The sequence below is a fragment of the Sapajus apella genome, unplaced genomic scaffold (genome assembly GCF_009761245.1).
Source record: "Sapajus apella isolate SASKATOON/1434 unplaced genomic scaffold, GSC_monkey_1.0 scaffold19, whole genome shotgun sequence".
Classification (NCBI taxonomy): Eukaryota; Metazoa; Chordata; class Mammalia; order Primates; family Cebidae; genus Sapajus; species Sapajus apella.
The window spans coordinates 16786443-16812964 of record NW_022436959.1 but is presented as its reverse complement, the minus strand read 5'-3'; the positions used below and the strand labels follow the sequence as shown (position 1 = coordinate 16812964).

The window sequence follows — 26522 nt, the reverse complement described above, 5'->3', positions numbered from 1 at the left end:
TTACATTAGTGTCACTACCTACTCCATTCAATTTGTCAGGCTGCTAAGAGTTGGCAAGAAATTGCAAGCAGAACATAACAAATAAGCTTTGAATTTGAAAAATATTTTCTCTCACAAACAAGTTCAATCCATATGAAGAAGCATTAAAATAAATTAATCTGAATAAAAGAGGATATGTAAATCAAATGCCATATAGGGATAAACAACTTTAAATAACCACTATCTAATCTGTAATAAAAAAAAAAAAAAAGAACAACAGCAAAATAGAAACATAAGGTGTCACTGGCTTTTTTTCTAAAAACGCATATACTGTTGTTTAATGTTTTGCCTATATACTGGCAGGAAAGAAATACATTTCTTCACTGTGCACTGATTGTCTTTTATCTAATAAATACTCCATCTAAGTTAACTTACAATGCTAATTGTGAATAAAATTTATTGAAATAATTTACATCAATAAACCATATTTATTTAAAATGTCAGTGGATGAGTTTTGCCAGATGTGAAACTACATACTACCAAAGTCAACACACAGAACACCCTTCCACCCACCAATGTTTTGCTTATGCCTCTTTGCTGACTGTGCTAAAACATAAAACAAAGAATAATCAGTCTGCATTACTAGTAATTGTTGTATCAAATATATAGGGATTTTGCTGTCCTTTAAAAAAAAAATTCCCTTTATTGAGTTAATTGTCTTACTTTTTTTTTTTTTTTTTTTTGAGATAGAGTTTCACTCTTGTCGCCCAGTCTGGAGTGCAATGCCGTGATCTCAGCCCACTGCAACCTTCGCCTCCCAGATTCAAGTGATTCTCCTGCCTCAGTCTCCTGAGTAGCTGAGATTATAAGCACCCACCACCACACTCAGCTAATTTTTGTATTTTTAGTAGAGATGAGGTTTTGCCACATTGGCCAGGCTGGTCTTGAACTCCTGATCTCAGGTGATCTGCCTGCCTTAGCCTCCCAAAGTTCTGAGATTACAGGTGTGAGCCACTGCACCCAGCCTTTGGTGGCCTTTTAAAATAAATAGTTTCTATTATACATTGTATCTTAAGATAGTCCCATAAACTCACAGAACTGTACATGCTATAAAGCAAATGTTCTCCACCAATCATGTCATTGTTAAGTTGCACTCCACTTTTCAAAATGTTTTCACAGCTCAGTAGAGGAACACAGCACATAATGAGGGGAACATTTTTCCTGCATCGTCAATGAGGAAGCAAAGCCTCAGTTTAGCAAACTTAGTTTATGAAGCTGAGGCCAGCATATAGGCAGGGTTAGGACCAGAACACGTTGCCTTCTCCCCTTTTCAAGATTTGGCTTTCAGGACAGACCTAGAAATTCACAAACAGAAATAGGAACTGCGAACACCACTTCCTGTGCTACTGCCTAATTAGAATGCAGCTCAGAGCTGTACCATGACAAGAGGTTGGGGAAACATGGTTGTAAATGGACAGCTTTCCCCTCTGCTGAACAAGTGCCAGCTAATCTGCTTCATGTGCTCAGTGAGGTGTTCAAGCTAGGGCTTTCACGCTAAAACTCAGAGTTTCGCTGTGCATAGAAAGTAAATGAATTTTGAAAAGGGTACCAAAGTATTTAGGAGAGTCTTTGACTCCAAGGAAGGAAAATAATCCTATTGGGGAGAATCTAACATTCTCATCTTTAGAGTGGGAAAATGGGATTACTTTAGCACTGATGATAAAAGTAATGACATACTACGTGTATTAAAGAATTACCTAGAGGTACTTGGGGATTATTGTTGAGTCATCAAGTAAGAACTAATAATAGTACTAAATAGCAAGGGGTTTTCAGTCATACTTTGGAATAATGGTCTTTTTCTGTGTTATTCTCTATTCCACCAAGGACAGTACTAACAAGAAAAGGTTCTGTCATCAGAACTGGGTTCAAACTTGGTCTCTGTATTTACCACCTCTGTGACTTTAGATGACACTTTGCCTTTCTAAGCTGTAGTTCTCCATCTGTAAAATGGGCATAGCAGAACTTTCTTCATGGGAGTTTTATGAAGCTTCAAGTAGATAATTTATATAAAGTGCTTGGCATAGGGCCAATACAGTGTAATCATGTAACAGATACTTGATTTTTTAAATTTTCTCTAATTTTATTGTACTGTACATAGAGATTTAATTTTCAAGTGCAGAGTCTTGATATTAAATATATTTTTGAACTTTCAAATGTGATTACAGGAAAACCAAATCCTAAGTGACCTAAAATTCATGTTGTTTTAATTTACCAGTATTCATTTTTTACTTATAACTAAATATCTTACAATATAGCATGTTGCTTTGTTACTCTAATCAAGTCCACACCTGCAATATGAATTTAAGTTTAAAGGATGCAATATAGAGAATGCATTCCTACTATCCTAGGGCATTTTTTTAAATCTCCTTAACCATGGCATTTGAAGTTTGGACATGAAAAACAGAGTACTTTTTTTTTAATTGGAGAAAGGAAATCTATACCTGCCAAGAGTTGGAAATGAAAATAGGAAGAGCCCCTGGAACTCTAGTGTGGTAGACTGAAAACATTATTTAGAGGAACAGAGTGGGAAACCGGTGAATATTTTGGCTTTTATAGAAAGGGAGTGTGCCTCATAAACAGGACAGTTGGAATGTATGGAAAAGTTCCAGTGAAAACAAGACACAAAGCACATGACTAATATTGCTTTTCCAAGTTAGACAAATGAAGCTCTAACTAGAATTTGCCATTGAGGGGCCTTGGGAGCCCTCCTGGAATCTTGAGATTTTGATCCTTTTTTCAAGTTCCAAGTCTAATGTAGGAAAATCTGTACAGAGAGGCGATATGGTTTTGACACCCATCTTTTTTCCTTTCTGTCATTCTTGAAAATTCCCAGCAGGTGAGTGTCAAAAGGCACATTGAAGTATTCTGGTAAATGAGCAATTGCAAAACTGAATTTATTCCTCTTCAAGAACTACTCTTCTTGTGTGTTGAGTGACCATTTGGCTGCCTAGAGAAATTGTTTTGCCTGGGAAATAATATGGACTACAAAGTCAGTTTCAAATATAAATGACAAATATTCTTTATGTTTGGTCATCTCCTTTCCACATCAAATAATATATGTCAAGATGTACATAAGGTATAATCTGAAGATAATCAAACAGCTCTTAACCAGATTTCTGCATTTCATCTATCCTTCAAAACCAGCTTCAAGTCTACCTTTATGTCAAAAGAGTGCCTCATTAACTCATGATGTCCTCTTTCTCCTTTTATATCTCCTGTAAACTCAGCATGAATTGCCTTGTTTATCGTTTTGATTTCCCATTCAACAACACAGGAATACTCTATGTTTAGGGTGACCTTAGACTTCAACTTTCCTGAGGAGTTCCAGTTTACACCTCTTGCCCCGGTAAAATTAACGGTGCACCTTTCACGTAAAAAAGTGTCCCAATATAGATCATAAATTATATAGTCACCTAATGTGTGGGCAATCAGAGCTTTTTCATTGCAAGGTTGATTACGATGGACATAGGTGAATCATAATAAAAAGTTGTATGATGGTCCCATGTGACCAGGCTTCTCATGATGGCCTGTTTCAACACCATGGATGTCATTAGTGGCTTCACAATGGTTCTTGTAAATTCCCTCGTGACCTAGAGTTTTGATTTATGCCATCCGAGCCCACTTTAAGCTGTGACTCATGCTGGGATTGCCCTAAACAGGGCAGGGCAGACTAATGGAATGCATTCCATTGCCCTAACATTTCTTAACCTGCCCAAGGTTGAACATGTTTGTTTGTTTTTCTTTTGCTCTTCAAAGATCTTTATGCTAGCATAAAACCCTGTTATAATCACATAAATTAGTCACTATATAACAGGAAAAGTTGAAGTTTGTCCCTGAAACATAAAGATTATATACAATAAAAGCCTTAAAAACCTACCTACTGAAAACCAAAGATAATAGTGCTGTTTCCTAATCAGCATTACAAGAAAACTCTGCTCAGTCAGGGATACTCACTTTTCAAGGGACAAGAAACATTTGATGAATTTAAATTTGTTTTAGATCTGTGCAATAAGGAAAAGTAAGTGAATTTGGTGGTACATCCTGAGGATGGCAGCATTAAGAAAGATTATTTTAATTCAGTATCATTTTATTATAACTTCAAAGTTCTTTAAAAATAAGCTAGTTCAGCTGAACTACACAATATCAAAAGACCAAGTATAAGAAAACAGTAATCCGTTTTTGTTTGTGGAAACATAAAGATGAATTCAGCTAGTTATGTATCATTATGTAAACATAGTTACACTGCCTTTTGCAATAAATAGGTTTTAGAAATGAAGATTACTTAAAAACGTATGTAGTCAAGAGTTATAAAAATTCAGGAATTAAATTGCCAAACTAATCTCTACTTAGAATACTATTTATTAATTACACATTTATTATTGAGTATATGCTAATATATTGAGTGTATATATGAGGCTTACATACTGGGTATATAAAGAAAATGTATTTAAGCACCTTTCGTCCCAGGAACTGATATTGTGATATTCTTACTTTTCCAAGGGAAAACAAACAAATAAGTATTTAGAAATACATCTCTTTAGTGTGGATGTTCTACTTCAAATAATTTTATGCTTAACATTTCTTTTAAAACATTTTCATTTATTCTGTTAGAGACTCTTATTTATCTTTCAAAACTCAGATGAAAATTTATCAGTTAGGAATTGTGTTTATCTGCAAGTAAGACGGTCTTTGAAAATAGAATGAAATAAGATTCAAGTAAAATTTCCTTTCACATCAGACAGAGTTCTGAGAGTAAACAGGAGCAGATACAGGGTCTCTGTGGTGTTCTGAGAGACCTGGGCTTTTTTCCTCCTGTTGTCTTTAGCCTTGGCTTCTGTGAGACAAGTTCCCTCAAGTCTGATATGGCTGCTGAGGGTCTGGACATCACATCCATGTTCCAGGCAGAAAGAAGCAGGATGGGCATAGGGAGAAAAAAGTTGGGGGGGGGGGCGACTTTTTTGAAAAACTTTCACAGAAGCCCCATTCCGAAACTTCTGCTTCCACTTAAATCATCATAATTAGTTACACAATCATCGTCATTGCAAGAGAAGGTGAGAATTGTGGCATTTCAGTTCCCAATGACACCTTCAACAGATCTAGGAGTCTGTTAGTTAAGAACAGTCAGGCAAACAGCAGTGTCTACCACGATATTCTAACCATTTATCACCCTCTGGGGGAGATTATTGCATAGACATTGCTAGTGCCCCACCCATGCTCTTTTTAGAGGGCTGGTGTGCCATCTCCAGCTGCTCTGTATTCTGGCAGTTTATAGCTCACAGTTGCCACCTTCTCAAAGGAATTGCCCTCCACCAAAAGGAGTGACTTTGCTCAGAGATGCCTGGAACATCAGCCTACTCCAACCTCACTCCTCCCCGTACCAGGCTGCCTGCAGCCAATGACAGTCCCATATGGGGTAGGAAACAGGCCCCAGGCTTGCAGGTGGGACAACTTTGTGTTGTCATTTGGGCTCAAAGCTCTGGGAGGGTTCAGCCGGAAGCCAGACTCCCATCACACCAACATAGATGCTTGCTGCCACGTCTCACTGCCTGTTCCAGTAAATCACTTGCTAACAATCTCTACTCAGGGTCTTTCTCAGGAATTAAAACAATTTTTTTTTTCTTGTAATGTCCTCATTCCCTCAATGTCTTGCTGAGCTACTATATAAGAATTGAACATTATTATACCACCTCCTTCTCTTCCAAATATATGTTTGGATGATCAAACCTAATCACTGGAGCAGCGATCAGAAAAGACAACATAAAGAGGAATCCAAATTGGTCTTCACTAAACATAAATACTGTTATATGTTTTCCCAAGTGAAAGTAGAGACCAAATTATTTAGAGAAAATAGTTTGTCCCATAACAATGCTTATTTTCATTTCCGTGGGCTGAATGCTTGTTTGCTACAACTTTGAAACAAATTAAAGACCATGGTGGAGGCAAAGGAGAGGTATGTGCCAGTCTAGGCTGCGTGATACTAGCAGAGAGTAGTAATTCCTGAAAGCATCATTCAGGAGCGAACTATAGGTATTTTGAATTTCATGAATTTTGTTCAATTAATTCTATAAGACACAGTTTAAATAAGCATTGGTGGAATTCAGGAGCTAAAGTTTTACCACAGATGTGTTATCATTATTTTAATGGCATCTGCTTCTTTGTCTATTTCAACAAATAGGTCCTTGTTTCCCCTGTTTTGAGGGATCATCTCAGGCACTAACTTCCCGGTAATACATCTTCTCTACCTCTTCAGCACCTCCCTACTCAGATCCACCTTGTTCAGAGAGCTTTCTGTGCTTCCTCCTTTTCTCTCATGCCGCTTTACTTAACCCCTGGTAGCATTTAACTGACTTTTTGTTTTGTTTTGTTTCCTGTGCCTTATTTTCAAAGAAGTGGGCCTAAGCACCTACTCCTTCCCTTTATTTTTATAGAGGACTTTAGGAAACTTCAAATCAAAACTTGGAATAGGCCGGGCCTGGTGGCGCACGCCTGTAATCCCAGCACTTTGGGAGGCCAAGGTGGGCGGATCACAAGGTCAGGAGATCAAGATCACTAAAAATACAAAAAACAAAAAGATTAGCTGAGTGTGGTGGCACATGCTTGTAGTCCCAGCTACTCAGGTGGCTGAGGCAGGAGAATCACTTGAACCCAGGAGGTGGAGGTTGCAGTGACCCGAGATTGTGCCACTGCACTCCAGCCTGGGCAACACAGCAAGAGTCCAACTAAAAAAAAAAAAAAAAGAAAAACTTGGAATAACTAGGTAATGGCAAATGATTAGAATGGCAATGTATTTATTTGTTTTAATTTTTATATTAAATGATAGCATATATATTTCCATGTAAAAGAGAGATTCAGTAATCAAGTAATATATATTTAAGGTATATTTACATGGCCATGATATGTATATTTAGAGGGAGGAAAACCCAGTTATACTCTAAACTTTACGCTCAGTTCCTCTGATTTTGACTGTTATCAAAGTAGAATATATATTCATTAAAAAGTGTTTACTTGTTTTTTTAAGGAAGTAGCTTTATACACTTGTCCAAATTTAATTTAATTTGTATAGTAAATGCAATTAGGAAAGGGATATTGCCTGGAAAAAAATGTGTTTCTCACAAATCATTTTTCTAGGAATAACAGAAGAATCTAGAATGATTGATTCTTAATATCAAGTACTACAGTCTTTATCAGTTATAATTGTTCTTTCTGCCAGATAACCATAAACATCCTTTAAATGTTGTTGAAATTTTGTTGACTTCACTGCAGAAAAAAACTAGAAATGTCTTTAAAAACTTTTACTTGATCTGATCACTTGACTTTTGAAAAGCTCACATTCTAAACACTGAAACTTCTATTGGCCTTTTTAGTTTTGGGGAGTTAGTTCGTCCATTTCTTCCCCCATCACTTCTATCAGTTAAATATTTTCAAAATAATATGAATGAATGGCATCATCAAAAACAAAGAATACCTAAGTGGGTGTCATAAACATGCAGTTTCCTGATTTTTGTGTACTCTATCCTGTTGATGATGGATATTTATTATATTTTATGACAGACAGCCATAGAGGTCATTTCACATATGTCATAAACATCTAATTCTCGGAAATAATTTAAAAGTTATCCAGCTTAAATCAATGTTCATGTTGCAAAATATGAATAAAATGCAGGTGTTCTAAGAGATTTTCAGTAAGCCAGTTCATAGTCATACCAAATTTAATTTGTATAGTAAATACAAAATTGTATCTGTAATAGATTGGATGGATGTGTGTATATTCAACCTTATTCACTTTTAAGAATCATTTTTGAACAACTAAAATAAATGCAGTAACTTTTTACTTAATACCTATTTTTATTTTTTTAAAACCTTGTCTTTATGACCCAAGGGACTTTCATTTTAAAAACAGCATGTTACATTTACAACAAATCTGTGGACACATAACATCTTTTTGTTTTTTTGAACATAGTTTCATACACACATGAACATACATGTATGTATATGCAGATAATATCAATTATAATAACATTACAAGAGTTTCTTTATGGAATGGCTACTGTGCCCTGAGCACTCTGTTTGGCACGCTTTAGCTTACTTCATCCTCACATCAACAATTTGATATGGTTATAGTTAGCCCTGTGTTACAGTGGAGGAAATGGAGGCTTAGAGAGTTTAGGTAACTAGACTAGTAAGTAGCTCTGCTATGGAACATTGGAAGTTTCTTCCAAGTAACTATTTAGCAATACCACCTCATCACACCTGTTATCTACAGTTGTAAGACAATGAGAAAATGTAAGACACATAGCACATGCTAACAGATTCAGAAATAGAATTACTTAGAATGTACACACTTATCGACAATATGCTATTAATCTTTTTCTGATTTCTGTCAAGTCAGTTTTTGTTTTGTTTTGTTTTGTTTTGTTTTTTGAAATGGAGTCTTGCTCTGTCACTCCTGCCTCAGCCTCCTGAGTAGCTGGGACTACAGGCATGCCCCACCATACCTGGCTAATTTTTGTATTTTTATTAGGGATGGGGTTTCACCGTATTGTCCAAGTTGGTCTTGAACTCCTGACCTCAAGTGAGCCACCCACCTTGGCCTCCCAAAGTGCTGGGATTACAGGCCCGAGCCACAGTGCCCAGCCAGCAGTACATTTTTTTAAACTTTTATTTTGGATACAGAGTGTACATGTGCAGGTTTGTTACCTGGTATATTGCATGATGCTGAGGTTTGGGGTATTAATGATCCCATCTCCCAAGTACTAAGCACAGTACCTGACAGTTTTCAACTCTTGCTCCCCTTCCTATTTTTACCCTCGAGTAGTTGCCAGTGTCTACTGTTCTCATGTTTATGTCCACGTGTACCCAAAGTTTAGCTCTCATTTGTAACTGGTAACATGTATTTGGTTTTCTGTTCCTTGATTAATTTGGTTAGGATAATGGCCTTCAGCTGCATCCATTGTGCTGCAAAGGACTTGATTTTGCTCTTTTTTATGGCTGTGTTGTGTTCCACATTATATATGTACCACATTTTCTTTATCCAGCCCACCACCGAAGGGCACCTAGGTTGATTCCATGTCTTTGTATCGTAGATAGCACTAAGGCAGTATATTTTTAATAACATGGGCTTCATGAGGCAATGAGAACTAAAACAAATGAGCACAAGAGGAAGATATAAGGATCTGTGCTTTAGCATATTATAATGCTTCTTCCATGGCTTAAAAATTTCCATAGGATCAATTTAAAAAATCACCCTTATTAAAATGCAGTGCTCAAATATAAAGAATAAGATGCATATTGCGACATCACTAGGCAAATAGCTGAACAAGCAGCAACTATAATTATAAAGTGGGAAAAACCACTCAGGCACACCCTCTAATGAGGTGTCAGTGCAGTGCTGAGGGCTGCTAGGAAACCATTGCTGCAAAGTAGTTTTCCTGTAATGTTAGATGGGAGGGCAGAGGAACTAGGTAGACCCAGAGGCTGATGACAAACTGCCCCTGTCTGTAAACAGCAGTCGTGCACTGTTGTATATGCAGTGTAAAGATTTTACTTTCACAGAAGGGTGTGTTTGTATATGCGTTGTGGGAGGGGAGGGAAGGAGAAAGAGTGTGTGTTTGTGTGTGAGAGAGAGAAGAAATTCCTATCACACACTACTAATAGCATTCATAATAGTTTGAACATTCAGTGAAAAAAAAATTTCTGTAATTATTGATATTGGTATATTTGGTATTTTACTCGCATATTTTTAAATTAGACAGAAAAATTCTTAAAATGCTCCACACCAAAGTGTATCTGGCATGTTTTCTGTGAAGTATAACCATGACACTCTCCAGAAATAATGTTTGACACTCTTCCCATGCAGTTCAATTTATGACCTTCCTCCAGTTCTGCAGAACCATGAGGCCACCTCCTCCAGATCCACTTACTAGATCCTTTTCCTGTGGTTATGTAGACCCTGAGAAATGTCAGTCCTGGAACCTGGGAAGTATTGACAGGACCAACATTTCTCTCTCTTTGGGTCTTCTTTGTTAGGTGTCTGAAATTTGAGAATAGAGATGGGCACTAGAACTTTTTAAAGGAAAGAGTGAAATACAAAGAAAACAGATTTTCACTTGTAAATTTGTTTTTACCATGTGTACAATTGGAAGTAGGAGCCTTATCTGAGCTTGAAACTGAGTGAACTTAGAACAGGGTCAGACAACTATTAGAAACAAAGACCAGAGTCCTAGACTCTGCAGCTTCCCTTCCATGAGACTATAGTCCTTAATTTTTTTTTTTACTTGAATAGCAGTAGGGTACAAGTGGTTTTTGATTACATGGATGAACTGTATGGTGATGAAGTCTGGGCTCTTATTGTTCCTATGTGTACATTGTACACAACAGGTAATTTTTCATCCCTTAGCCCCCTCCCAAACCCTTCTTCTGAGTCTCCAATGTTCATTAAACCGCTTTGTATGCCTTTGGGTACCTATAGCTTAGCTCTCCCTTGTAAGTAACAACACGTGCTTTTTGATATTTTATTCCTGAACTACTTTGCTTAGGATAACGGCCTCCAATTCCACCCAAGTTGCTGCAAAAGGCGTTATTATATTTTATGCCTGAGTAGTATTCCCTGGTATATCCATATCACATTTTCTTTGTCCACTCTTCCACTGATAGGCACTTAGACTGATTCCATATGTTTGCAATTGTGAATTGTACTGTGATAAACATGGGCACACAGGTGTCTTTCTGATATAATGACTTCTTTTCCTTTGAATAGATACCCAGTGGTAGGACTGCTGAATCAAATGGTAGATCTACTTTTGAGACTGCAGCCTTTTTTCTTTTTGGAGTTCCTTCAATTACATTATTGTATGTGAACACTTGGAAAAAATGTTCCTTTTTCTTCACAACCTCACCAGCATCTGTTGTTTCTTGACTTTTTAATAATTGCCATTCCGATTGGCATGAGATGGTATCTCCTTGTGGTTTTGATTTGCATTTCTCTAATGTTTGGTGAAGTTGAGCTTTTTTTCACATTGTTAGCCACATGAATGGCTTCTTTTGAGAAGTGTTCATGTTCTTTGCCCACTTTTTGAGCCTGCAGCCTTAACTGCCAACACAAAAGTCTTCATGTTGAGTGAAAGGCTTGGTCAGGTCTGAACTGAAATAGACTTAGTTCCATGTTTTAGTTGAGTCAAGGCTAAGTAAGTTGGCAAAAGTCAAGTTAGGTCTGTGTCTTAGTTCATCCGTACTGCTAAAACAAAATACCTGTGACTGGGTAATTTATAAACAGTGGAAATTTCCTCCTTACAGTCCTGGAGGCTGGGAGTCCAGAATTAAGATGCCAGCATCCAGTGTCCTGTGAGGGACTTGCTGTGTCCTCACGTGATGAAAGAGCAGAAGGACAAAGAAAGCTGAAAGCTTTGGAGCCTTAATCCCATTCAAAAGGGTGGGGCCCTTATGACCTAGTCACCTCCGAAAGGCCCTACCTCTTAATACCATGGCATTACAGAGGCTAAGGTTCAATGTATGAATTTGGGGAGACACACCCAGACTGCAGCAGTTTGCAAATGTGCTTAATGTCTAGTCCTAAACTGGTTTTCTTTCTGTAAACAAAACTAAAAGCATCACTCACTTTTCTAAACATTTTAGTAGTAAGCAGATTTTACAGTTTGGCAGTCTATACCACATGGAAAATTTTTAGGGTAAGGACTTTTCATACTTTGGGTAGCGAAGCCGGTGGTAGAGGAAGCCCAAAACTTCAGAGTTACCTTTAGTTCTTTGAGTTCTAGGCCAGGTCTAGGAAGATAAGTGAAGTGAAGAAGTTTTGGTCAATGTATATACAACGTTGATATAAAGTGAAGAACAAAGCATAGAAGGAGATACATAGAAGAGTTAATAGAATATTAGAGGCGCTAGGGAAAGATGTTTTCTGCTTACTCCATTGAATGTCTGGGGAAATACAGGGAAGGGTGCTCCATACCACCCCAGTTAGCACTTCTAACTATAAACACAGGAGTAAACACAGTTGCTCCCCCTCTTCTCTTCTGCCACTACCTTCCTCTCTCTTCCCCTCCACCTCCAGGTCAGAACTGCTTTTATCCTGTATTTCCAGATTGTTGGGAAAAGTTGAGAGAGAAAGAAAAAAAGAGAAAACAGTTGGAATGTGGCTAGCTAGAGATTTTGTGGTCTCCATTCCCTTTAAAATTACCACGTCCATGTGTGATTGTGCACATGCACACAAGTGCATGAATGTGCACACACACATACTTTTCTTTTATATGTAATACATTTTTAAAGTGATAAACATGGATTGGAGGAAAGAAAATGAGATGACAAAGAGATACTAAATGTGACTGCCTCTGGGAAGCAATCCTTAAATATGCACTCTTCCTCCACCCCTATCCATCCCTCTCTAAAGCAGAGTGAGAGGTACCTTCTCCCTTCTCTTCCAGCACTTGGGTGAAATCTTTCTGTGCATCTTATACTATGTGATACTGTTTGCTTATGTGCTTCTCTCCTCATCTGATGAGCCACCTATATCCAGAATGTCCCTTTTGTTTACTGTGAGTGAGATGGACATATCACACTGTGACTTTCATTGTCCTTAGAACATGTCATGGTAAAGAATAGGCTCTAGAAAGTATGTGATTGTTCCACTGCAAACTCATGATAAAATGATGTATGACTCATTCTGCATCATATGTTGTATTCCAATCTATAATAATGAGCCTTATTTTAATTGTTTCAGCAGTTAGTGGATAGAGAGATAAAGGTAAATAATTTCCAGGCACAACTGTGTTATTAAAATACTATGGACATGTGCAGGAATCTACGGAAATATCAATTGGTCATGATCTTAGATCTTAAGTCATCCAATCTGAGAAATTAAATTAACTAAAACAAGTCATTCGGTTTAACCACTTTATTTCTAAAATACTGAATCATGCCAGTATGTCTGATTCTGATATTCCTCAAGCCAAAATAATTAATATTAACACAATTAGAATTCTCAATGACTTTATATGTCCATCAAGATTATTTCTCAGAAAATTCATTCACTGTGATTTAATGTGAATTTATATACTAAGTTTTACATCTATAAACAATAAGTTTTTAGGAAAAACTCTAGAACCCAAAACACCTACTTGCTTCAGAGAATATGAAATACAGTGAAACTTAAATTTACTAAAAAATTTGAAGGATCCTCATCCTCTACTATTGTAGAAGAATTGAAGCCAAACCCCCAAGTCTGATCCAAATCACAGGTTTGTCACTCTTCCTTTTCCCAAACTCATAATGAAATCATAGTTATCCAGGTATCTATTAATTACAATGAGCAGGCCAACTTCCTCCAATAAATGATATATCTTTGTTGTCGGATTTTTGTAATAAAAGGTCCTCTTGTTTCAGTTTTCAAAATGCGTTTTAGTCTAGAATTACATATCCTTTCTATTTGAGAGTAAATTGTAACTGTTTTCTCCTTCCTTACAGAAGACAATAGATGTGCATCTTCAAATGCAGCATCCTGTGCCAGGTGCCTTGCACTGGGTCCAGACTGTGGATGGTGTGTTCAAGAGGTGTGCCTTTTTCTTTTTTTTTCTTTTTCTCATGGTTGACTTGAGCTATAGCATGACTTCATTTTCCGAATATTCCTTGTCCTAAAGGTGCATCAGGAAAAAGATACTGCTGCACATAAGGAAAATTTTATTTTGTTTTATGCTTGGAAACAGTGTATCTGGCTGACTATAAAGTATAACCTTTTTATTAGGAAAATTATGGTAATTTTGAAACGAAGTGCAAACCATTTTATGTTTTCCATCTGTTCTATAGAGAGAATTGGCAACCACAGCTAGTAACTTTTGATAGTTCAGTAGGCTTTGGTGTGGAATTCTTGCTTCAGCTTGAGGATTAGGTTATGTATCCTACTGTTCAAAATAAGTGTTTTTCTGTTCTACCAAGAGAGACAAATCCTAATGACAAAATTCTTAGTAAAACAATTACAGTGCATTCCTTCTTTCTTGGCTCCAGGGCTGTTTTGTTAGTTTGCTTTTGTCAGTAATCTGCAGTTAGAATTAACTGCCTGTATCTGGTAATTTGCACTGAAGAAGTGATCTGCTAGCTTGGAATTTCTTCTTGTATGAGATTGCCTAAATAATTTTACATTCACTTATATAACTCCTGGGAATTGGAACAAATAGGTCTTTAGTGACCTTGTGCTTGACATGGAGATAAGTCTCTAGTTTTTGTCTCCTCTGACTTAACAACTGTGCCTACCATTATCTTTCCAACCTCCTTTATTACTTCTTAGAGAAAACAGAAAGCTGAAAGGTAGCAACAGATGGTGGACATCACTTTCTTCTAGGAAGCAAGTCAGAACAGAGTCAGGGGAAGGGTTCAAGAAACAGTAGGCATATCTGAAAGTAAGTCTCCCTACTGATAGCCTAAAGGCTTCCCAGATGGACTCTGGGCTTCATCATTGTGAAAACCAGATGTCATTCATGAACTAGAAAGTACTTCATCAAAACTCCTGGAACCAGGGATGTCATAGAGAGGACAATTTCACAATTTCTGGGTCCAATCCCACCACTTCCTGTGAGTCAAATGACCAAAAGAATTCACTTTATTCTAGCATCTCCCTTTCCTCATCTCTATAACCTCAGATTTGGTGTTTGCTTCCAGGTTTTTCTCTGTCAAGAATGTTTCATGGCTTGTTATTTCCTGACCCCAAACCAGTACTTCATTTTAGATTTTTACTGCTTCACTAAGGAAAATCCTTAGAGCCCTGAAGTTTGTGCCAATTTGCTGTCAACTGCTGAATGCTTTAGTGAGGGTAATTTGGAAGAACCTTCAAAAGACAGAACAGAAGCCCAGTTGTCAGCCACATGTAACATGTTAGCCATAGAACGTCAGTTTCAGAGGGACTCCTTCTCCCTCTCACACCTCTGACTAGAAGAAAATAATCTGGAGAGCCACAGCTCTGGGAATAACTGTCCATCCTGCCACAGAAAGAAGAATTTTCATATTCAGAAAAATCAGTTGTCAGATGGAAGGAGCTAGGTCAAGGAGCAAGGAGAGGGCTGCTGGAGGGAGGAAGGAAAACCTGTCACTGTTGGCCACATTCTTCAGATGGGATCCTGGGGAAAACAGAAACTCACTTGGGAGCTCATGTCCCCAAATATTCTATGTAGTACAGTGCAGTCCAGTTTATGTATTGAAAGAACAGGCTCTGAAGAAAAACTGAGTTGGATTCAAATCTGAGTTCCACCAGTTTCTAACGTTATACACTTAGACATGTTACCTAATCACTTTGAACCTCAGATTTCCATACCTCTAAAATGGAAATACAAATTGTACCCACCTCCCAGTCTTGTGAGGATGAAATGAAGCAATGTGGGAAGCACTGGGCACAGAGGCATGGCTTAAGAAGCGGGAGTTAGGACTGTAGAGAACTTTGGCATGTCTCTGGAGCAACTCATTAGGGTTAGGAAACCAGGAGGATTGCCTGCATTAATAACACAACCTCAGGGGAAGCAGCCAGTTTTAGGACTCAGCCACCATCCACACCATTAGCTGTCCACTCCCTGCAGGCTGCCTGACATCATTGCGAGGAAGAATGGATTATTTAATTTTGGAAGATCCCTCACCCTTCAGGCACAGATGTGACTGACGCCAATGATTTCTCAACCAGCAAGGCTGGAGGGAGAGGCAGGGTTTTTTGTTTTTTTGTTTTTTGGCTTTTGTTTTCCTGCTTATGATTAGGATAGATAAATGGTAAGAAAGTAAACCTGGCTTGAATCATTTTCAAAGCTACTCAAAAGTAAAAGGTCTCTGGAAAATTTAGACAGGATGTGTTCAGTTTGCCTGCATTGTTATGTGGCATGTTAATCTGCCATTCCACATACTTTGCTTTCTCTTTCCTTCTATACTACTACGTAAGTAATCGGAAAATAATTAGGATGGAAAAGTCTTCATCAATATTACCTAGTTTAATGCCCCATGTTCCTTTCTAACATCCAGGAAAGACATGATAAGTTTTGAAGAATTCTCTTCCTCTCCTACCTGATATGTGTGATGCAGGGTGTCATACATAGTGAGAGTTCAGAGGGCAAGCTTGGAGCATAATTATACTTTCATAACATATGATAGGAAAACTTTCACTGTCAAAGAGAACATGATAGAATTTTCTCATTTCTGTGCAGGTTGCTATGTTTGGAAGTCGAAAAGACTCAGGCATGAATAGGAGAATAAAAAACCTTCTCATATATATATCCCCAGAATGTTATATTAAATTGATGAAAATAACAACCAACAAAAAGCCAAACAGGCCAGGTGCAGTGACTTATACCCATAATTCTAGCACTTTGGGAGGCCAAGGCAGGCAGATCACCTGAGGTCAGGAGTTTGAGACCAGCCTGGCCAACATGGTGAACTCCATCTCTACAAAAAAATACAATAATTCGCTGGGCATGGTGGTGCACACCTGTAGTCTCAGCTACTTGAGAGGCTGAGGCAAGGTAATTGCTTGAACCGGGGAGGCAGAGGTTGCAGTGAGCAAAGATCGTACCACTGCACCCCAGGCCGGGATGACAGAGTGAAACTCTGTCTCCAAAAAAGAAAAAATATGTCGACTAGAGAAACCTCAGTCCGAGCTTTTCCTTCTCAAATAGGCTTTGGATGCAGAAAGTTGGAGTAGGATTTTTCTTTGCGGGTTTTTTTGTTTGTTTGTTGTTTTGTTTTTTTGTTTGTTTTTTTTGTTTGTTTTTTTTTTTTTTTGGTAGGAAAAGTAAAAACTTAGGGATTAGAAGAAATTAAAATGATACGAAATACCAAAAAGCAGTGTTTGCTATGTTGTTTTCTTTGGATATAATTTAGATGATATGCACTAAAAACATCAGTGATTTTCTTTCTTTTAAACAGGATTTCATTTCAGATGGATCAAGAAGTGAACGTTGTGATATTGTTTCCAATTTAATAAGCAAAGGCTGCTCAGTTGATTCAATAGAATACCCACATGTGCATGTAACAATACCCACTGAAAATGAAATTAATACCCAGGTGACACCAGGAGAAGTGTCTATCCAGCTGCGTCCAGGTTTGGTCATTTTCAAATAAATCTATAATGATTCTTAATTTGAAATTGCAATTTATTTAAATTTGCTCATTTTTAATATTATGTGGCAGGCAATATTGTAGAAACCACAGTGGACTCAGATTCAAGAAATTAGAATTCTAGTCTTTACAGTGCCTACAGCCAGCTGTGTGACTTTGGACACTGCAAACCTGACCACATTATATTCTAATTATGTGTCTGTTCACAGAATCTGATCAGGTTGTGATGTAATTGTGTTTTTCTACTCTACTGCCAACCCTAGGAGCAAGGGGCATGTTTAGTCCACTCTCTTTTTCCAGTGCCTAGCAGAGTGCTGGCATATAGTAAACCCTCCATAAATATTTGTTAGCTTGATTGATTACTTGATTAGAAGGAGATGTGAATTAAGCTGAGTTCTTAGAGCCTTTGTAATAAACTTTTAATCACAAGGCTGCAATTCATGTTATCATAATTACCTTGGGCAGTTTTGTGATGGCCTCTGAGATTGGCCTATGTTGTAAGCCACTGGACATCATTCACTTTTCTCCAGTGCTACAGAATCCCAGTGTTAAAACTACACATAGTAAGGTAAATCAAGGTACACAAGTGTGCACCACTCAATTAGATGAATATAGCTTAACGCAGTTTGCGATTGGCTTTAAGCTTAAGTCATTTCAATGTGGGTGGTCCTGCCCTGCCATTAATTTTTAAATAACCATTCTTGATACAGTTCCTTTTCCATTCCAACACTGTGCTATTTCTTCCAGACTCTGATTATCAGAAAAACAAAATCCATTACTTTCTTGGCCCTGGGCACAGTCCCAGCTTCCAGTTAAAACTGTGCTCTTTCCCATATTAAATAATGAGACAGCCCAGTATGGACAGCCCAGTATGGAGCAACAGTGGGAAAGGAATATATGAAAATGAAAGTAATTAGATTGGTAAGATTGCAGCTCTTCCCACCTTCCATTGCAAAAAGTTATTTAGTGTGGTAAATAAATTCTTTTTTAGAAAAAGAGAAAGAGAGATGGAGAAACAAAAATTATATGTCTCTTATTCATCTAATTCCAACTCAATATGTCCACTAAACTCTGCCCTTAGGTATTCCTATCGTTACACATGCCTCTCTCTTGCACACATTTTCTTTTGCCTTTTTCTTAGTACTGGAAAGTTTGAACACTTTCCCTTAAGCTGTTAACTATCTTTCTCTCTCTTTTTTGTGTAATTTGTGTCTCCATACAAATATCCTTATTTTTCTAACTGAATGTTAATTTTTAGCAGCTTATATATAAAGTGTATTATATATCATTTGCCTCTGATAAATATGACTACATTCGTCAAAATGTCTTACTCTTTTTAAATACTTGAGATTTGAAAATTATAAGCTGCATTTTATTTTTCCTACACTCCTTCATGCACACTGAATATAAGCTGCATTTTAATGTTATAGTTGCCTAACCATCTTTAATGACTTTTTTTTCTTTTCCTGTTATCCTAATAGGTTTGTATTCCCAGTTATTCTGATCTACATGAGCCTATCTGAGATTACTTCTAACATCCCCAATTTCTTATCCATTTCCATCCTCAGCAAGACTATAATCTAGGGCCTTTCCCATTGTTAATCTACCTGATTCTTCAGGATCTTAATCCAAGTCATTGTCCCTTTCAGCACACATGTAATTCAATAATATTTCAGTTTTCTGACTCACATGAGTCTGGAAATACTTCCTAGTTCACACTTGAATTTTAAGAGCAAGTTGTTAATATCATCTTTACTGCAAATCTTTCTTTCAAAATTCTCAATTCCTTCCTCTTCACTCTTTGTTTTCCTCAACAGGATTTTTAAAACAGCAGAATTGAAAAACCCACCCCTTAATATTTGCACATGAAGTAAATAGGAACTATATAATACAATAGAAAAATAATTAATAAACAGTCTCTTAGTCTGTTTGGCTGCTATAATAAAGTACCATAGATTGGGTGGCATATACAACAGTAATTTATTTCTTTTTTTTTTTTTTTTTTTTTTTTGAGATGGAGTTTTGCTCTTGTTACCCAGGCTGGAGTGCAATGGCACGATCTCGGCTCACCGCAACCTCCGCCTCCTGGGTTCAGGCAATTCTCCTGCCTCAGCCTCCTGAGTAGCTGGGATTACAGGCACGTGCCACTATGCCCAGCTAATTTTTTGTAGTTTTAGTAGAGACGGGGTTTCACCGTGTTGACCAGGATGGTCTCGATCTCTTGACCTCATGATCCACCTGCCTCGGCCTCCCAAAGTGCTGGGATTACAGGCGTGAGCCACCACGCCCGGCCCAGTAATTTATTTCTTAATGGTTCTAGGGGATCAAAAGTCCAAGATACAGGTGCTAGAAGATTTGGTTCCTGGTGAGGGGTCTCATTCTGGCTTGCCATATCCACACAGGGGACAGAGAAAGTGATAAAGGGAGAGAGCACACATGCACAAGAGTAAGAGAGTGAAAGCTCTCCAATAGCTCTTCGTAGAAGGGCACTAATCTCATCATGAGGGCTCCATCGTCATGACTTCATCTAAACCTAATCATATCTCCCAGAGACCTCCCCTATTCAAATACTGTCTCATTGGAGGTTAGGGCACCAACATATGAATTTTTCAGAACACAATTCAACTGATAACATTTGATACATAAAATAATATTTTTTTTAAGTCTGTGGAATATTTTTAGAAATGAATTACACTTTAAACAAGAAAACAGAAATCTAAAAAAAAAACTTCTTATATGCCAATACCTATAAGCATAGTGCAATAAAATTTTAAATCAATACAAAAGGATAAGTAAATATTAAATAATAGCAAGTTTCAGAGAATCCTCTTCTAAATAATTCTATCTCCAAGAATAACGTGAAACTCTAGTCATAAACCAATAATAACAATAACAACACATCAACATATATGGGATGTTACTGAAGTTGTCATTAGGAACAGTCACAACTTTAAGTGCTTTTATTATTAAAGAAGAATTAATTCAGATGAACTAACTAAGCATCCAAAGATGTAAGAACAAGTGAGACAAAGAAATTCATAAGAAAAACAGAGAAAAGAGGTACTAAATTTAAAAACAAAGCAAAATTAATGAAATGCAAAATAGGAAAAAAAGAATAAAATGGATGTATAAATTCAAGAGCTGGTTCTCTGTAAAGTCTAATAAAGTAGATAAATTGTTGGCAAATCTAACTAAGGAAAGAGGACAAAAATCAAATAACCTAATGTATAAACTATAATTACAGAATAAAATTCAGAAAGAGGCCTTTAAGAAAATATTAAGCACCAAAATATAAGATAAAATGTTTAAATCTTGATAATATAGATATTTTTAGGAAAATATGTCTAACATTAACTCAAGATAAAGAACCCTAAGAGACCTAATATATAAGAAGTTTAAAACATTAGAAATGACTATAATTATAAAAATTATAATTACCTCTCTTAATAAGAAGCATTCCCTAAAGACATTAGGTCCAAATGCTTTCATGAGAAAAAATCTTTCATTTTCATTCAAATATTGAAAGAATACATTATCTTTGTGGCATATAAACTCTTACATCACTTTATTTTTTTATTTTTTATTTATTTATGTTTTTGAGACAGAGTCTCCCTCTGTTACTCAGGCTGAAGTACAATGGCACAATCTTGGCTCAGTGCAACCTCCGCCTCCCAAGTTCACGTGATTTTCCTGCCTCTGACCCTGGAGTAGCTGGGATTACAGGCACCTGCCACCACGTCTGGCTAATTTGTGTTGTATTTTTAGTAGACATGGGGTTCCACGGTGGTCTCAAACTCCTGAACTCAAGTGATCTGCCCACCTCAGCCTCCCAAAGTGCTGGGATTACAGGAGTAAGCCATCGCACCTGTCTAAACTGTTATATCACTTTACAGGATGCCTAGAAGCTACTTAATTATTACAAGAGTCCCATAACCCTATTATCAAATTCTTAATAAAATTTTAACTAATCAAATTAACTGCATGTGATAACAAGAACAATATTACTAAACAAATAGGCTTAAACTAGAAAACCAAAGATAGTTGATATTTTGGAATTAATGCATTTTTATGATGTTACTTTGCCAAAAAGAGATAAAACATATTGTTATCTCAATAGATAATTAAAAAATCATTCAATAAAATTTAGTGCCCATTTCTGGCAAAACCAAAATTGAAGAATACTTCCTTAGGATTTGTTAAAATCCTTCTCAAAAGTATACATAAATATGATTATAGTTTTAAAAATGAAATAAGAGTTATAAACATTTTGAAAAGATAAGGCAAAGTTATCATGCTATGGAAAATCCAAGTAAAACTAACTATTGAATTTATAAAATTTTATTCTGGCAGATTGTTTTTAAAAATATTCAAAAGTCAGTAAATTTCCTTTATAATATTAAATATAATGAAGAAAATGGTTAATTTTATAATTAGTTCATAAAAGCAATGTAGAATGTAAACTGTCTAGGAATAAACTTCTTAAAAAGTATAAGATCCACTGTGCTGCCTAACAGAAAATGCGAATAGAGAAAAATTTTATGCTCCTGAAGGTAGTATCATAACAATGACAGTTCTCTATATAGTCTATAAATATAACAAAGCCTAAGTGAATGAATAAATGTAAGACAATCCCAATCAAATTTGAATGTAGTTTTTTAAAACACATCTTCACTGAAGCTTATACATGTATAAGCTTACACATGTATACAAAGCTACATGTATCTTTGTATATAACCACATATTTCTTTAGCATGCATTCCTGGCAGTATATCTACTAGGTCAAATGTATGACAATATGTTTACTTTTTAATGTATTTAAAGTATATTATTCACAAGAAAATTTGATGTTCAGTTTAGCCTTTCATGAGTCAACCATGTCTGCTTTCATTCTTTTTAATATCTTTGATTTGTTTAACTAGTTCATAAGCTCTTTTCTTTTGCCTTTTTCATAGAACTAGAAAGTTTGAACATTTTTTCTAAGCTATTAATCATATTTATCTCTTTTGTTTGTGTGATTCATATCTCCATACAAATACAACTATTTTTCTAATTGAATGCTAATTTTTAGCAGCTTATTATAATTTGCCTCTAATAAATATAACTATATTCTTTTAAATGTCTTACTCTTTTTTACATACATAAATTTGAAAATATTAAGTTGCATTTTTCTATTGATATGTTACAAATAATTTATACACTTCAAAGACTTTAGCTTGTTTTTTTTTTAATAGGCATAATAATGGTTTAGTCCTTCTGAGACTATAGACAAACAGTTCCAAAGTTTGGGAAATTGTTTCAGTGCTGTAGACAAGCAATGATAGTGGTAATCACATAGGAGAAAAACTAGGTAAATTTGAAAGAATGGAGAGATGGAATCCCCAAGAGATGGTGACTGATGGGCCATGTGGGACTCCCAGGATCTGGCAAGCAACTTAGTGTGGTAGGGAGATCTGCTCCTTATGAAGGAAGTGATGTTTATTTAAACTGGGACATTTTGAGTTGAGAGAGAGATACTTAGCTAGATGAGGCTGAAACTCAGGAGAGAGACAGGGCTTGGAGATAGCAGAGAAGCAGGAGACATCAACAGGAGATGGAAAGCGAACACAGCGGGGAAGAGATCATGGGGAGTAGGAGAGTGAAAACAGAGAAAAAAATTTATGTCAGTCATTGTGGAGCTTGATTTTATTAAATTTCCCATTACCTTTTGAATTTCTTATGTGCAAATAGCATAATTGTCTGATGTGTGTAAGTCATCTTTCCGACATAACTGTGAGCTCCACGTGGCAGAACTAGTTTATAATCCCCATATATAGTAAATATTTATTAAATTAAACCAAAAATAAGTTCTTAAAAATATATTTGACATCAAAGACATATCCACCTTGGGACACAATATATAAAGCTAAATTTTGGCAACCCCAGATATATAGAAATATATATACTCTATGATGTTAAATTCCTTTTCACCATGAGACAAATAAGAGTCAAGGGCTTGATATAATGCATACCTAAGTGGAAAACACATTGGCCTCTTAATATTAACTTTATCACTTTATTCTTCTCTGATAAAAAATTATGACTTTCACTGTAGCATCTGTTAAGAATTTTTCATGGATATATTTATTACATCATATACTGACTAGGTTTCTTAAAGAATGCTAGTAGGACTATGTCTTAATTGAATGTTTTAAATGACATTTAAAAATGACATTTTCTTTTTACTTCTTAAATTATACCTTTTCTAATTTTCACTTATGAATCATATGGAAAATAATAACAGAAATAGACTACTGATCCTAGTTGATGGTCCCTAAGGAAACTGGATTTTAAATATTTAGGAAAGTAGGAGAGAGAAGGGAATTTTCTAATTCTAATTCAGAAATAATACAACATACATGATAAGGATGAATTTAACCTGTATTTCACTAACTTAAGAAAATGTTTCAGACTTGGCTCTTTTTAATAATATGCAAAAAATAATCTTCTAATTTAGTGTAGATTTAGTAAGATTTTCCAGATATGCTGTACTCTTTCTTAATTTCAAAATTTAGAAAACAAAACAGAACTTGCACATTTTCTCTTTACCCCCCCACACATTCCTCACTTTATTTCCCACAGAAATTAGGAATTGTACTGGAGTCCGTACCTTGCCATAATAAACTGGTCCCATATGGGGGCACTTCTCCTTCCCCTGCTGAAGTATAATGAATAGAAATAGGCTTATTATTCTTCCACTTATAGTTTTCCACATTTTCTCATGGTTTTAAAATTTCATCTTATGCAGAACATTTTTACTTATATTTTCCCAGTATGCAGTCATGTTTGTTGTGCCCAGTACATCAGAGATGCTCACACCATTCTTTGAGTAGTTTAAAAACTCATTTTAACCACTTTTTATTCTTTGTATTCAAACCAGTCACTGGCAATAGCTCTAAGTAGGTCATTAACTCTCCTCCATGTCTTCTTTCTATTTATGTCACAGACTCACTTCTTCCCTTTAAAGTTAATGGAAGGAAATAAGGGTCTGAGTCCTTAGAACCTCAAAAGGACAAGGATAAAGCTTTGATGGAGATAATATAAGTGGTGGCAGGAACATTTGGGAGCCAGTTGATACACTTTTCCTCTTAGAGAAACTCTGTGGATGCTTTCCCTACACTGTGGGAAATAAGTTCTAGATACTGGCTTCTTCCTGTGGTAACTATGTGGGTATGTGGGCCCTTTGAAATGTTGTACCAAAATGTGCTTCAAATATAGTTTAGTTATAAAACATTTCTGGGTGACTATGCATGTGCTAGCCACAGAGGCTTCGGAGATGAAACAGTTCTTACCTTAGTGTCGCTTAGAATCTAGTAGTAGTAAGTAATAATTGCTAACATATGTATTTACTATATACCCAATACTATGGTAAATATTGTTCGTAGATTATCATATTTAGTAGCCCTTAGCTGCTAAAAAATAAAAATAAAAAAAAATAAAGATGCCCAGTCTAGAATCTCATAATTATATGGTAAACACTAAAACGATGGTACAGGGGCGGGGCCCTCAGCCCACTCTAGGGAGGAGCAGATTACTGAGTGGTGTCTTTAACTGGTAATTACATGAAGAAGAGGTTGGGCCACCACAGGCAGAAGAAGGACCACAGCAGGGAATAGGAGTATGCATTTGTAGGGTATATAAGAAGAATTAAAGCAGATTTGTTTTGCTAGAACTAAAGATGTAGACAAGAGTCAGTATTACATAGGAACTTTGATCTGATGTTTTTAGCCATTAGGCATTGGCCATCTGGTGGAGAGCTGTTGACAGAACACAAGCAATTTTGAATTTTAAAAAGATAGGCTCCGTGGTATAGATAATGATGGCAGGAAGATGAGATGATAGGGGTACACAAACGAAGAGGTTATGGAAATAATCCAGGCAAAAGGTCAAGAAGGGCTAGGGTGGCTAGGAATATATCCCAGTATTCTGGTATGATAGAGGAGTTCATTTGAAATGTTTAACTTGATGCACAGTAGGTAAGTGAGTGAAAACTAAACTACCAGATTCTCAACTCTCAAACCCATTACTGGGTCAACAGTACTAAGTTTGAACTACAGTGTTGAAATTAACCTGATTCTACCTCATATTAGAAATTCTACATTCATAAAGGAAAAAAAAAAAAGAAGGAAATGTTACAGTCAGCCCCAAATTATAGTCAATTATAATTATTTTCCTCAAAATTGGTCTTACCTATGTTTAGTGGTAAGAACTGATTGTTTAATATAGGGAAAAAAGACCTAAAATTGGTGAGATAATTTGATTCAAATTCCAGAAAAAGGGAAAATTAGATAGTTCTGCATTTAGAAGAATTGACGATATTTTAAAGACATTCACATAAACACACACCCAGATAGATTCTTCACATTTACTTGTGCTCCAAAAACAGAAAACTATTGAAAAGAATGAAGTATGACAATAAAGTACATTAAAAAAAATAAACTAAAACACCACCAGAATTTCATTTGCTATTGTAGAAATTTACTTAGGTTACTTTCTGAGACTGGCATTTCAAGAAAGATACCAGAAATGTAAATAAAGTAATCATTATCCTTTATCTTCAACACCCAAAACCCCTAAAGTGACAATAACAGCTATAATTAACTTAATGTGAAATTAAAACGGGAACATTGATATATCAACTATTAATATTCAATATAAATATTAACCCATGGTAACTTACAACTAAAAGTATTTGGAGTGCACACGCCTGGTTAAGTTTAATATTTGTATGACAAATCCAGTTGCACATAACTGTTTAATAATATCTGATAGCTGGAACAGCCAAGGTAATTTTAAAGTATGAATAGAAACACATTCAACATGGCTTAAGCAAAATTAATAAAATCCTTTAGGTAAAATAGCCTTGAAAACCATATATTATGCTTGAGAAGGAGTGAATGTGGGGCTTGTCCTACATGGGAGGAAGGAGAAAAAGTGAGGAGCAATAATTCCTCTTCCCTTCCTTCCCCTCCCTAACATTCCCAGTCTCTTTGTTTAAAACAACTGGATATTGTCATTAAGCATGTGATGAAACTGAGGTTGCTGTCCATGTCAGGACAGGGATCCATGGTCTATCAGGACGTTTCTGCTGTCATTTTCATATAGCCACATCCCCATGCCAACTAGGATTCCTTTGGTAATAATTCTGAAACCATTGATGGGAAGTGGAAATTTCTTGGAAACCCTGAAATGGGTCATAGCACTTCATTAATTAAATAATTTCCAAGGTCATTCTAAGCACATGTTTCGTAACCTATTCTATTTCTCCTCCAAAATTATGCCCAGGCATCTTGTCCAAAACAGTTTATAAGTGGCTCTATGATGAGATCACGTACAAAGGTTAAGTGGGGAAGTTA

At 36.2% G+C, this 26522-nt stretch overlaps 1 protein-coding gene across 2 annotated transcripts in view; it reads left to right on the top strand.

The window, feature by feature from the left end:
• ITGB8 (integrin subunit beta 8) overlaps positions 1-26522 on the top strand; it is a 79190-nt gene that overhangs the window by 20088 nt on the left and 32580 nt on the right. Inside the window, exons 3-4 of one of the 2 annotated variants that reach the window (XM_032287030.1) lie at positions 13513-13598; positions 16939-17113. In XM_032287030.1, the coding sequence (XP_032142921.1) occupies positions 13513-13598; positions 16939-17113 (261 nt within the window). The remainder of the gene's footprint in view (positions 1-13512; positions 13599-16938; positions 17114-26522) is intronic. The other variant, XM_032287031.1, reaches the window with a different exon arrangement.